This window comes from Ammospiza caudacuta, chromosome 10, assembly GCF_027887145.1.
Source record: "Ammospiza caudacuta isolate bAmmCau1 chromosome 10, bAmmCau1.pri, whole genome shotgun sequence".
In the NCBI taxonomy this organism is placed as follows: Eukaryota; Metazoa; Chordata; class Aves; order Passeriformes; family Passerellidae; genus Ammospiza; species Ammospiza caudacuta.
The window spans coordinates 28246768-28261321 of NC_080602.1; the positions used below are offsets into that span (position 1 = coordinate 28246768).

General features: G+C 38.9%; 1 protein-coding gene across 1 annotated transcript in view; it reads left to right on the forward strand.

Annotated features, from left to right (window-relative positions):
• The window catches only part of IQGAP1 (IQ motif containing GTPase activating protein 1), a 53942-nt gene that overhangs the window by 6356 nt on the left and 33032 nt on the right, over positions 1 to 14554 (forward strand). Inside the window, exons 3-10 of the mRNA XM_058811809.1 lie at positions 7602 to 7758; positions 8132 to 8209; positions 9850 to 9926; positions 11325 to 11392; positions 12145 to 12258; positions 12654 to 12832; positions 13493 to 13583; positions 14091 to 14254. Coding sequence (XP_058667792.1) covers positions 7602 to 7758; positions 8132 to 8209; positions 9850 to 9926; positions 11325 to 11392; positions 12145 to 12258; positions 12654 to 12832; positions 13493 to 13583; positions 14091 to 14254 — 928 coding nt within the window. The remainder of the gene's footprint in view (positions 1 to 7601; positions 7759 to 8131; positions 8210 to 9849; positions 9927 to 11324; positions 11393 to 12144; positions 12259 to 12653; positions 12833 to 13492; positions 13584 to 14090; positions 14255 to 14554) is intronic.

A 14554-nucleotide genomic window follows, 5' to 3' on the forward strand; every position in this document is an offset into this window, starting at 1 on the left:
TTGCAGGGAGTGGCTGTCTGGACTGGAAATTACTTGGAATGCACATTCACGACTATTTTTTCTGAGAAGTGGGTGGAGAGAGGTACAGAAAGGACAGTGGTGGAGTACCACCATCTTTGCCTCACTTCAGATTCTTCTTTTATGACTCACTGGAAATGGTAATGAACAGCAGGCCAGGAGGAAAGAAACAACTGTTTGTTTAGAGACCAGGTTTTTTCTTTTTGGACGGTGCTTTCTGAAGGAGTACTGTGTATAATGTAAGGAGAAAACAGCCCAAAATAACCAAAGCAAACAGATGTTGCTAACAGTTCTTGGCTGTTAAGTACTGTGGACTGCTTCTTAATAATCCTTATTTACAAGAAATCAAGTTGGTCTGGAGGAGTGATAACTTCAGTGATGTTGTAGCTTCCAGGCATTTAGGCCTATTTAGTTTCTAATGCTAAATGATCAAGGCAATTATCTTGAAGAAGATTTCTGTGTGTTTGATAATTACGTTCCTCTTGACTGTGGGCTTGGTACTCATCTCAGCTCTCCAGGACAAATGATCAATCTTTTTTGGCAGACATGGCAAGAGCAGCAGTATCCTCATCAGCAAGAGCAGCTAAGAGAATTTTTACAGGTTTATGGCAGTGTTTGCAAGGAAGCAAAGAGGAACCTCATATTTACTTTTAAGGGGATAGGGAGTAGTAGAGGGAAAGATTTTAATGACAGAGTATCAGTATTGTCTTTGGTTCAGCTGCATGTTGCCAGGAATCAATCACTGGGGAAAATCTGACATGTGTTACTCAATTATTTCTTGCTCTCTTGTATCTTTGAACTGAAAATGCCTGTGTGGATAATGAGAATGTTCTTTTACCTCTGGCTAGTACTTACTTTCCTAGCTCTCCGTCTGTACAAACCTTACTGAAAGGCATTGAAATATCCACCTACTTTTCTGGAGGATAACACTTCTGATGTGATAAATTTATTTTACTTTGCCATTGTTAACTCTCTGAGAGATCTTTCTTTCATCTTTTGAGGTGATTCCTTGATTTGTTTAGAGCTGGTAGAATGAGTTATTTTGAGGAGAAGTTTTTGTTGGGATTTTTTCCATGACTGTCTAATGCCCTTGTTCAGGTGAAATGGATGGAGAGCTGAGTCTGTCTTCCAAATTTTCTCTTCTTAACCATCTGTGAGAATGCCTGCCAAGTGTACATTTGTAACTGCACTAAAAATATTTGAGATTGCCTCTACATATGAATGATCTGCTGGAGTATGGGAATCCTAATTTTTCAATAAAACGAATAGTATGGTTAGTCAAAAAGATGCCATATCTGTGGTGTTGCAGTAGTAAGCAGTGAAAAAGTTTTTAAGCCATAGTTTTGTACATTCTTTTGGGTGGTTAGTGCAGATACTGTTGGGAAGAAAAAAAAAGGTGCTGCCTTTTGCTCTCACTGCTTTTTCCTCTGCTGTGGTGCTACAGCGGCCATGCATCTTTTCCTTGGTACATTTCTGGGGAATTGCATTAGAAGAAGGGCTAAACGATCACAAACAGAAGCATCTAGATGTGAAGGCACGATGTGCAACAGTTGGAATGAATTGTCTTTAACAATGCCTGGATTAGCTGCTAGTCATCCAGATCCCAGCATGTTTGCATTTGGTTTCGCTAGACCCCCTTTGAAGGCAGAGCGTAGTGAACAAATGCTGGTGCATCGTGGAGGTGGTACTGGACAGAGATAGTCATCGCTGTTTACTGTCAAAGGGTATGGAAAGGTTTATCCTTATCTGTAACCTGTAAATTCTCCATCTGGTTGCCAACTGAGAAGGTGTGCAGAAGATGTGAGGAGAACTTGATGACTGGTCACCCTCCGTGTCAGGGCAGCAGGTCCTGGACCTCCTGATCCTTGTTGGGCCAGGTGTAATGGCCCTCTCCTGGGTGGATAACTTGAACATCGTTTTTCCCGCTTGAGCAAGAGCTTTTTCTTTTCTGGGGCAAGTAACAAAACTCTAAATTTCTATTTTGGCTTGTTAGATTTTTCAAAGCTATTTGAGTTGAAAGTGAAATTAAGAATGATGCTTTTGGTAGAGAAATAGAGGTAGAATAGACCAATCAGCAGTGAAATGTGTTTTAGTAAACACATCTTGCTCAATAGAATAAGTCAATTTACAATCCAGATAGTTTTATAGTAATTACTGGTGTAATTTTAATGGTTGTAAAGGTACCTGACAATGTGTCATACTGATATGAGCAAAGTCCTCTGAGTTAACAAGTGTGATTTTGGATTTCCATGCTTTGGAAGTCTTTAAGGGACTGATCTTGAACATTGTATCTCTTGATGATGATCTTGTTTCCCAGGATGTTTGTTGTTGCACCACTGTGAAAGCCTTCCTGTGCTTCTCTTCCCTCCACCCTTCCCTGGGATGTGATTATGATCTTTGAAGAGTGGAATTCTAAATAAGTATTGTTGGTACCTTCCTTTAGATAGGACACCTGCTGTCTGAAACATGCTGGTGTCCCTTAGTCTTCTTTTGTGAGCCTTGTTTCTGTAGGATCAGTTCTCAGGCAAAAGATGATAACGCTTTAAATGGTGTCAGTGCTGGGTGCTGGACAAGGCAGGCAAAAAAAAATGATGTATTATACAAATATGGACCCTGAGGGTGAGCAAATCCATTGGGGAGTTAGGGAAAGGGAGACAGTTTTTCTTTATTGAGGTTTTGTTGTTCTGAATGGAATGCTTAGTATGCTGTAAGTCATTGTGTGTCATAATTTGTCATTTTTGTAGTAGGAATTAAATGGCAGGCTAGCATTATTCACTGTCTCATTTCCAGCTTCTGACTTATGGTTGTACTGTGACCACTGAAACTCCATTTGTCAGAGTTCTGTCCTCTTGTGTGTTTTCTGCCATCTCTTAAGATTTTTGCCAAATTCTGCTGTTACAGCAGCCACATGAAGAATAAGATGCTATCACGAACTATTACTTAAGGAGGTTTATATTATTTACTGTATGTCAAAAATCCTGTGAAACAAACTATTTTCCACCTAAATAAATGTAGTTTTCAACACAGGAACAGGTTGATCATGTTACAGGTCCTTCTTGCTCAAAATGTAGCTGTCCTGAAATTGTGAATCTAGCTAAGTAACTACCAAAAACTGAAGTATGTGAATATGTTTGGGTCTTTACTGCTGCAGGTTTTCATACCAACTTTGGCAGATCAAGAACAATTTTTTCATTTGTTTTCTTGTGAGCAAAACTATTGTTATATGTTTTATGCTTTTTTTTTTCTTTTTTTTTTTTTTTTTTTTAGCTCTGACTAGACAACTTTAGGAACTTTTGCATTAGCACTGTGATATTTGGCAGAGTTATACCACAAAGGTTTCCAGTATTGATTTTATTGATGCTCCAGGCACTTCAAAAGTGCACAAAAATGACCTAATTTCAAGAATTTGTACTCACAGTCTGAGCACGTGCATGGAAATCATGTGTTGAAAATGTCTTTGAAGAATGTGATTTTGGGCAAACAGACTGCCTGTTTCATGGTTGTGAGAAGGAGACGTTTAAGGCAGTCTAACTCTGTTGGTAAAGCACAAGCTTAGGTAGGCTTGTTTTCCTAATTAAAGTATATTGGTATGGTATACAGACAGTGTTATGAAGATCGGAGACCAGCAGTCAAATATGGCCCTGGAAAGAGAGTTGAGCTCTGTGCCCCTCCAGTCTCCCTCCGTTTCCTCATTCAGGGGGAAATGGAGCATACGCCTCTTGAAGAAGAAGACAACGACCTTCTGAAACGTGGTTGGTAGGGGAACACTGGAAGCAAGGAAGCGCTGCTGTGGCACTGACATGCTTACAAAGAGAAGACTCACATGATTCTCACCTGTGATCAGGAGCTCTGTGGCCAGTGCTCTCAAACTAGCGACTCAGAAGTTTACATGGAGGTTCTGTTTGCAGCTTTCCTGCTAATGCAACTGGTGAGGTATTCAGTAAGCAGAATGTGATGTGGAACTGAGCTTCAACCAACAGTGTTGGTACTGATACAGATCGTACCAGTTATTCTTCGGCATGATGCGTCAAGGTTACATACTTTATCTTCTTAGAGTTCTTATTTGCTGGAAGTGATATAATGTCACTCTTGAGGCCTGCACAGTGGAACTGACCACCAGGTGCAGACTTAGATGGTGTGTTGGGCCACTGAGTCATCTCAGAGTTGAAAAATGTCCCTGGCTAGGTCTGTGTTTTGGAATGGTAGGAGAATTGAAGGCTAGAAAATGTTACTTATATTTCTGGCCCCTTCAAATAATTAGTTTTACTTGGAAATTATTGTTACTTAATGATGACCAAGAAGTGAGCTTTCCTCATTGGTGGATAAAATCACTTTTTTCAACTATTGATGCCTTCTGTATTTTGTATGTCTTGCTCTGTTTTCTTTTTGTGCTGGAACATACTGCATGGTAGTCCTGTCATGAAATGAGCAGCCTTCTTTAGAGGCTTTTTCCATTTTTAAAATTTTCTACTCTAGTTTTTTTATTTATTCAATTTGCAACAGTTTCCGGAGAGATGGTTTGCTAGTTATACTTCCTCAGACTTGTCTATAATCAGTCTGAGAGGAAAAGAGTGGCTTTTTATTTATTTTCCACACTATTTAAATTGTCTCAGGTTTAGCCAGACTCAACATTCTCACAAATGAAAGAGCAAAAGGTATGCCATATGATCAGTGTTAAGTTTTTGCTGTGTCTAAACTCCAGATCTGGTTGAATTACACCTACGATACTTTTCAAACATAAGGACACATTTGTGTAAATTTGTCATAACTCTCAATAACGCCATATTGTGGGAGAATAAAAAAGTTGCTAGTTGAGATGATGATGTTGTTTTTTTCCAGTCCTTGGTAATGAAGCTGAGTTTCCTTTGAAAGCTTGAAGACAATGTTACTTGAGAGACTGGCTGCCCAACAATACCTGATGTTAACTTTTTATTGTCATGTGTTGTCAGGAGAGCCTGGCTCTAAATTGCAGTTGATGGTAGTAGCTGCATGTAGGCATTCAAGAATCTTTTTCTAGGAGGGGGATTCTGTAACAGTATGACTAACTGATTGAAAAGGTGAACTTACTACTTTAATTAGAGCTAACTTCAGTAAAATTGTAAGTCCAGTATTGTCTGTGCAGTCATGTGATGAAACTTGATTGAAAAAACAATTCTGGGTTAAATATTGTTTTCTGTACTGGTGAGAGGGAGGGAGCATAGTGGAAACAAGTAGCAGAAGTAGCAGAAAATAATTGAAAGTTTCTGCAAAAAACTTTTTGATGGCATATTGTTCAAATGCCTAATGTCGAAAAGGAGTAGAGGTTGTTGCCCATCACCTGGGTTCCCCGCTCATTGAGAAATGTATTTGTATTGTTCATCTGGAAGTTCCACATGTATTTCTGCCTTTTAAGGATGACAGGTGTTAATTTTAATACAAGTATGTAAGCTTTTAAATATAAAAGGTACTGAATGATATTTTCTGAAAACATAGCTTTGTCCTCTGGCTTAGCAAATGGTTAAGGAATGCTACACCAAGCAGGAACATTACTGTATGTAAATTGCTCTAGTTTTGTAGTTATAATAACACCCACCTAAGAACCTGTTGAAACAGGTATGAGTACATTGAGATAGCTTATGTTCTAATTATGGGCCATTTATCTTTCGTTATGGAGACAGACAAAACTCACTGCCTCTGTGCCCTTCCATAAGGTAATAATTAAATTGTTTGGTCACATGTCCCTTCTACTTACTTTAGGTCTTCTAGTCTGAAGAAAGTGGATGTTTTTTGGTGGTTTTTTTTTGTTTTCCAGGTAAGGTAGTTGGGAAGGTGTTGTGAAAACTGTTGCTATGATTTGGACTCTATCAGCATCTGAGTAGCTCTGTGTCCTCTCAGGAATCTTTGGTTCTAATGGTCTGTGGCATGCAAGTGACAGTATCTTTTTGATAATAGTCCAGAATTTTTAAACTTATGTCATGTTTATCACATATTCAGTTAGTATGAGCATTTTTCTAGAACTTAATATTCAAGAGCAACTAAGTTTTGAGAGGAAAGCGGCAAAACCTGGAAAAACAGTAGTTTTAAGAAGAACTGAGTTTCTTTCTGTATTTTATGTATAGATATTTTCCAGGTGTTTCCAGAAACCTTTTCTTCCTGGTAAACACTACTTTCCAGGTCCTGCTTTAGGTTGCAAGCCCCACCTTTTTCCTGGGCTCAGGCTGCAGTCCACAGTGCAATGGTGTCTCATTTGGGATTTAAAGTGCACTGGGTTGCAGCAGGATCAACTACTTGCTTGTGTTTCAGATTAGTGCCAGTAACATGGGTTTATAATACCTGTAAGCCAAATTATTAACTTTGTTTACGTTATACTGTCAGCTCTGTTTTGTAGTACCGACTGTTGCTCTTTTGGACCCCTGTTGTCTTGAAAGTCGCCTTTCTGTGATCTTATTTGGTACAAGTCCTGTAAGAGCTTTAGAGTTCAGCTGCAAGTGAGGCATGGTCTGAGTAAGACACTTTAGAAAATGGCCTGTGGTTGTGCAGGTCCCTTTTTTAGAGACTAGAGCAGTCAGGTAGCAGGTCATCTTCAGGTGAAATTGTAGCTGAGCTCACAGGTTACAGCCTCCAGTAGCTTGTACAGAAAAAATATCAAGATGCACCTTTGTTTTGAGAACAGTGATTTTTTTCAAAATGTTTTGCTGTAGTCTTTATTTTTGTCATGAGATCTGTGATATCATTTGATGAGATGGAAGGCAGCAATATAAGGGAAAATGAGTTATGAGGAGAAGAATGCCTGTTCCATGTTTTTTCCCCTGTTCTTGAAACGTAATAGTAGGATGGGAGAAGACATATAGGAAGATAGACTTAAGAACATCATCGTTGAACTGAAAGAGGGTAGGTTTAGATTCGATATAAGGGGAAAAATTCTTTACTGTGTGGATGTTGAGGCACCTGAAGCAGTTTGCCCAGGAAATTGTGGCTTGCCCTATCCCTGTAAGTGTTCAGGACCAGTCTTGGATGGTCTGAGCAACTTTGTCTAGTGGAAGATGTCCCTGCTATAGCAGAGGGTTGGAATGAAAAAGGCCTTGAGGTCCTTTCTGACTCAAACCGTTCTGTGATTCTGTGAACATTGTAGGACCTCTCTGTGAGATTTAAAAGAGCTTGAGTAAGTGACACAAAGTCCTGAAATAACTAGCAAATACTTAATGAGAGTAAAGAAATGCTTGTGAGATAAACCGGTACAAGGGGAAGATTTAAGTTAAGTTAGTTAAAAGGACAGGATGGCCACACTATCTGTAGACCAGTGCAACCTAGGTTGTGGGCTGAAGCAGAAGCATGAAGATGAGATGGTGTCTTAATTACTTTTGAAACTCTGGCTGATTAACTCTGAACTCTTCTCCTTAATATTTTCTCTGAAGTATTACTGACTAGCATTTTAATGACGCCACTCTGTGTTAGTGTTATATCTGTTTTCAACCCCTAGTGCTAAGTGAATAGTATGCTTGAGTATGACAGCAGCAGCAGCATGAGACTTGTTTGGCATGGGATTTTGTTCACAAATTAGAAATGTATTAATATGACCAATTTTGTTGTTTTTGCACTTCCAGATGGATGGAGGCTTGTTTGAATGAGGAGCTTCCTGCCACAACAGAGCTGGAAGAAGGATTGAGAAATGGAGTCTACCTGGCAAAGCTTGGAAACTTTTTCTCCCCTAAAGTGGTTTCTGTGAAGAAAATCTATGACAGGGAACAGACTAGGTATAAGGTGAGTACTGTTGACCATGGATACTTCTTTAAGTAGACATCTAAAATGGGAATATGTATGCATGGAAATACTGTGAGAAAATAAGCATAAAGTTAATTTGTATTAGTCTTACCTCAGAAACTCTGCCTTCATTCTAGAACAATGGTTAAATTAGGGGGTGGGTGGACTCTTGCCTTTATATCTAAGCTTGCACTTAGGTAAAATAATTTCTTGTAAATGGTCAATATGAGTGTTTATAGAAGACTTTGGACTTCTTTCCTGCAAAAATGTTGTTTTCACTATCTGTGTTAATGAAACTCATTGCTGTTCTTGACAGCTGTGATATTTTGTTTCGAAGTGCCCTCCCTCTTGTTTCTGCTGGTTTTTATTTCAGGCAACTGGTCTCCACTTCCGACACACAGATAATGTGATCCAGTGGCTGAATGCCATGTCTGAGATTGGTCTCCCCAAGGTAACTTCTGTCTTGTACATACGAATAAATAAATAATCTCAGAAAAGCTTTGCATTCTGTGGAAACATTTGCTGTTACAAAAAGAATCAGCACACTTACACTAGTTAATTCTTAAATTTCTAGATTTCTGTCCCTATAGAAACTCTCTCCTAGAACTTGCTGAAAGATTTCATTCTGCTACATGTGTGAGAATGACTAGGAGCAAAATAATTTATCCCTGTGTACCATATCCCTGATATTACTTATCTTGCATAATATCTGCAATATGTCGTTCTTGCCTTGTTTTGAGCAGTATCCAGGCGACAGTTTGATTGTGAAAGTTTTTTTAGAAATCAATGCTAAACGTAGCAGCACAACAGAAAATACTATGTTCTCTGTTTCTTCAGACTTTCCTGTTAAATTTTCACGACAAGTTGAAAATGTTCCTGGTGTGGCTTAATCAAGTATAAATGATTGACTTGACTAGAGAAATGACCAGATAAACTTTTCAGTGCTAATAAACACAGTTGCCTAACAGTGTATGGAACTGTGGTAGCATTGGGCTGATAGTCAAGTTTATTTGTAGCCATGTTATGCATAGTCTCATCAAAACTGGCATTGTGTAGTTTAAGTTGATGCATGTTTTCTTTGCATATGTACTTGCAAATTGAACACTTTGGTTTTGGCAAAGATTTTTAAATAACTTCCTGTGATTTACTAGTTGAGCTTTCCTGGGATCTATGATGATCTTACAGAAACACATTTGGTATTAGAAAATACTGAAATATGCTGTTAGGGTGGTTAGGTGAAAAGAAATGAGGGATTTAGACGGAGAGGCATCAAGTGCCAGGTATGAGGTAAGATTTTTCAGATGCCTTAGGCTTTGGGTGGAAGTAAATGTGTGAGAAGATGTTGAGGAAACTGGGTTGGGGTTCAGTACATTTACATGAGATACTGGTGCTTTAAGTATTTACCATGCAGAAGAGCCAGTGAACTGATGCTGTGGAATTAATGTTCATTCAGTTGCTCTTGCCTTTACAGAAAGAGCAGTGCTATTTTGTTCTCATAGGCAACAGCAAGGAACCTTCAAATAGCTGGAAAATAACATACTTTATTATGTTACAATAAATCAGGACTTCTGAAATAGCTGAAATGTCGTTTGTTAAACTTGGAAGGCTTTGTGTTTGAAAGCTTTTGGGTCCAGCTAACTGAAAATATAATATGCAGAGCACCTCTGTGCTGGTCTGGGTTTCCAGTTTCCCTTTGAAATTGTCTCTCCTCTTGTTTTTCAACCACATTTAATCCAAACGAAATTGTGTTTTCTCTCTTCTCCTGTAAGTCTTTTTTCATCCTTTGGCTTTCACTGAGGTCCTTGCTAATACCTCATGACCCAGTCAGTATCTTGGTGTACACACAAAAGAAAGATTCTGCCCATTCACATATGTAGAACTTGGCAGGAAAAGGACAGTTCTGATTTGTGTATTGGAAACAAAAGGAAGCATTGACACTTCATTAGGAGAAACACTGGTCCAGGGCAGAGAAGCTTGAAGAGTTGTGTTCCATGAGCTGTTTCTCTAGTGTAATGTGGAAGAATTGAGCTGATGTGATTTGGCTATATAGATTGCATAAAATTCAGACAGCTACCTTTGTTTTGTCTCTAGATATTCTACCCAGAAACAACAGATATCTATGATCGCAAGAACATGCCACGCTGTATCTATTGTATTCATGCACTCAGGTAAGGAATACTAGACAGAAATCTGATTGCTTCTGAAATCTTTCTGCAAAGCTGAAACGTGACAGGAAAGACAGCTGAACTGAAGGCTGGATGACGGCAAGTCTTCTAGCAGAACAATCTCATCAGGTCAGCAAAGATTAATTAAGCCAATATTTTGCCTACGGCCGGGGCCAAATCAGATTCTGAAAGAAAAAAGCCAGTCAAGTATGTTGATCTTACTACCTTTTTATTCTGGTATTCTGGTTCCCACCCTCTCTGCTGTCTGAGCTAGGCAGAGTTAGGCATTGTTTAACCAAGAAGATAGTAAGGCACTGGCACAGATTACTCAGAGAAGCTTTGGCTGTCCCATCCCTGGAAGTGTTCAAGTCCTGGTTGGACTTTAGCAGCCTGGGATAGTGGAAGGTGTCCCTCCCTGTGGCAGTGGGATGAGTTGAAAGTAGATGATCTTTGAGATCCCTTCCAAGCCACGCCTTTCTGTGATTCTGTGATCTGTGTTGAGCTGGCATGACAGGCAGAAAGTAGGAGTTGGTTTTATTTTCCCAGACCCATGTTTCTGCAGCTGTATGGAATCATCTCTCCTTTGTAGCGATTCTATTTCTCATCAGGCCACAGGTGAATACATTAACCCTATTTTAGTGAGCCAAATCAGCCTAGTGGATACTTCATTATTAGAAATGCCACACCTGCAGTCCTGTGTCCAGTTCTGGGCTCTCCAGCATTAGAGAGACACAAACCAGCTGGAGAGAGTTTAAGGAAAGGTCACTAAGATGCTTAATGGACTAGAGGATCTCTCCTATCAGGACAGGCTGAGACAGTTGGGCCTATTCAGCTTATATAACATATAGTGCCATGGGAATCTCAACAATGTGTGCAGCTATCTGAAGGGAGGATGCAAAGGAGAAGCCAGGCTCTTCTCAGTGATGACCCATGATGTGATAAGAGGCAAATGGCATAGTCTGAACCATAGGAGAGTCCCTCTTAACATCAGCAAATTTATCTGTGAGATTCTGCTTCATTTATCTGTGAGATTGACCAAAGAGTGGCACAGGTTGCTCTGAAATGTGAAGTCTCCACTGTTTTGATCCCCAAAAGCCATCTGAAATGATCCTGGATAACTTGATCCTATATGACCTGGTTTGAAAAGGGAGCTTTAACAAGACAAACTTGAGAGTGCCCTTCTAGCCTCAACCATTCTGTTATTCTTTGAAGACTTCATAGTGGTGGGCATAGTTACGTTCCATTAAGGGGGGAAGAGAAGAGTCAGCTCACTCTCTTGGTGATTATGAGCTATTATATTGGCTTACCTCTCCTTGAATCTGTATCTCCTAAAACTGTATCATTGCCAGAACCACAAGGAAAAATGCCTAGTTCTAATTATTTGCTTCTTTTATTTTCTAGCCTGTACCTTTTTAAACTGGGTCTTGCCCCTCAGATTCAGGATTTGTATGGCAAGGTAGACTTCACAGGTAAAAAAAACCCAGCACTTTCGTATGCTGCCTTCATCTCATACCCTTCTAGATCAGTTATTGAACGCTTGTTTAAGTCAATTAAAGGATTGTTGCTGTGATATTCTTAATGTAAATAAAATTATAAATTAATGGCTGTGAGGAGTTTCAGTAATTTAAGAAAAAGAACTTAATTTGCCAGCTTCCGAGACAGGCAGTTAGACAGTCATTGGTTCATTTTTTGTACTGTAAACATTTATTTTACAAATAACAATGTCTGAACACTTTTGTCACTGTGGTAAGATGCTTAAGCCTTGCATCCATCTTTTAGAGTTGTATGATATTTAGCAACTGCATGTGTTTACGCACTGCATTCGCTTCTCTCAGTGTAGCCTGTTTGTGGGGAAAAAGAAAATCTTAAACTACTGCCTGTGTGTTTTCCTGACCTGTTGGCAACCACAGTTGAGGTACCTCAGAATGGAGTCGGTTTCCAGCTCCTCATGAGAGTTCTTGCATTGTTTTCTAATAAGAAAAATTAGAGAATACTCCCGTATGAGTTTCTGGGAGAAATGTAGATTTTAGAAGAGTGTGCAAAATGTCTTAGCATTTTCATTTATTTTGTTTCACTTACTGAGTTACAATCAAAGTATTATTTAAATAATAATTGTCATCTGTTGTAGCTGTCCTATTTTTTTTTTTAGCAGCAGTTAGTACAACAGTGCTAATGGATTGTTAATGATAATGCCATGTAACACTAATTTAACATGTTTCAGAGGAGGAAATCAGTAATATGAGGCTTGAACTGGAGAAGTATGGCATTCAGATGCCTGCCTTCAGCAAGATTGGAGGAATTCTTGCAAATGAACTTTCTGTGGATGAAGCTGCATGTAAGGAAAAATGGCATTTTGTTTGCTTTTTCAAATCAGCAGATCATTTAAGTGTTAGTTTTAATGCTGCAGGTTTTAAGGCTAGTACAGTCTTTCTGATAGGCCTTTTCGAAAACTGCAAAGATGTTTTTATTCTTTCCCTTGTGTATTTTTCTTTTTTCTGGAGCATGATTGTTTGACTACTTAAAATATTGTAGGAATTAGGAATTAAGCTGCTATTTTTTTCAAAACACAAAGCCATGATGAAATTAGATATACTTTGATAATTCTTTTGCTTTCCAGTTAATTTTCAGATGATTTTTCTGCTCTTTTCAAATAAGGGATTCTGGATTTCTTGATTTTTAACAGTGCTGTTTTATTTGGGACTAAGTGGCAGACTGTGGCTTGTTTTTCAGTGCATGCTGCTGTCATTGCCATTAATGAAGCAATTGACCGTCAGGTTCCAGCTGACACTCTTACAGCAATGAAGAACCCTAATGCTATGCTAATAAATCTGGATGATCAACTGGAATCCACTTACCAAGCCACACTCTACAGAGCAAAGCAAGACAAGATGGACAATGCTAAAAATAGGGTAGCTCAGTTCTTCTTTCAAACCATTTGTGTGCGTTGCTGTGTTGTATTGCAGTGTAAACTGTGGGGAATTTGCTGAATGTGTGTTAAGGTCATGTATATGTGGTCTTGGGTGGATTTACTCCTCCTGGCATTCTGTTACGTTCTCCAGTAACTTAACTTCTTGCAGAAAACAGGCAAGAGTTAACTGCATTAGTCTGTTTAACTGTCTGAAATACGGGCCACATAGATACAGAATTCCTGTCAACTTTTTTTGTTGGGAGTGCATCCTTCTGTTTTCACAGATATGTTTTTCTAACAATGAAATGATGAGCAAAACTGACTGATGCTGGAAGTGGTCCATGTTGCTTTAGAATAGTATATAATAGATGCCTAACTCTGTGTACAGCTTTCTGTGTTCTGGAGCTCTACTGTGTGTTCAGTAGGGCCATTAGATTGAAATAAGATGTGGTTCTAAACTGTCTGTATCAGAGTTTGACTATAGTTACTCCAAATGTATTTATGTCTAGGGCTTCTTTTTGCATGTGTAGAGGTAGTGTATGTATGGCCTATCTCAGATCTATATGGGTCAACATTTACCCTTCCTGACCTTTTCAGTTAGAAGGTCTGTAAGGGAGAAGGAAGCTGTAGAAACCCTGATTAGTTTTTATTTCATCTTCAGATTGCCTCAGAAAGTTCAGAGAGAGAGAGAGATGTGTATGAAGAACTTCTGACTCAAGCTGAGATTCAGGGAAACATCAATAAAGTGAACAGTAAGTGTAATGTTATACTAATAGTCTTAATTAAAAGAATGATACCTTCAAAATGATACCTGTCCTCCTCTTTTTCTGTAATGCTGACAAAATTTCAAGGAAGTTCCCTTGTTTTTGTGGGTTATTTTAGTGGTGGGGTGTTTTGGTTTTCTTCAGTTGTGTGGTTTTCTTGTTGTTAACTGGGTTTTGTTTTGTTTTGTTTTTTTTTAGTCATTATTAGTACATAGTTGTAAGCTTAATTCACTATGACTTCTGTAACCCTTGCTTTTGGAAATGGATTGTCCATGTTGCTGAGCCCTTCAATTCTTCATTCTGAATAGTGCATGCCATTTAATAGCCTGTTTTTCAGGCTAATAATTCATAATTGACTATATAATTGATTCTGGAAGTGTTCCTTTTGGATTACATACCTAACTTGTTGTCTATCAGGTCTAAGAGTATTTCTTTCTGAGTGGCAGGTTGTGTAAACCATGGCACTTTCTCAAGACTCTGTTTTACTGTTGCTAGCACATGCAGCCATATCAAAGATTGACCTGGCTTTGGAACGAGGAGATGCGTTAGCACTGTATGAAGCTTTGGCAACACCAGCCCTGGGACTTCGAGGATTGCTACAAGAAAATTGCGATTGGTATTTCAAGCAGTTCTTGAGTGATAGACAACAGAAACAGGAGGTATGGTGTTGGGGAGGGTGAAACAAGAAAGCCTTTTAAATATGACTGCCCGGCAAAAGAGTTTGAGAATATAGAAACTATAAGTGAGATTGAAATGAAAGCGACCTTTGAGATACCTTAGTTGTGACCAGTTGAATGTAATCCCCACTGGAGGAAACAATTCCCTCTGCAAGTAGGCCCTGCAGCTTGGCAGACGGGGCCCAAAGAGTAAGATTTAAGGTTTAACATGTAAATGTAGTATAGTAATGTAGTGATTCTTATAGGTTGTGTGGAAATGTTATAAGATATGCATGCTGTAGT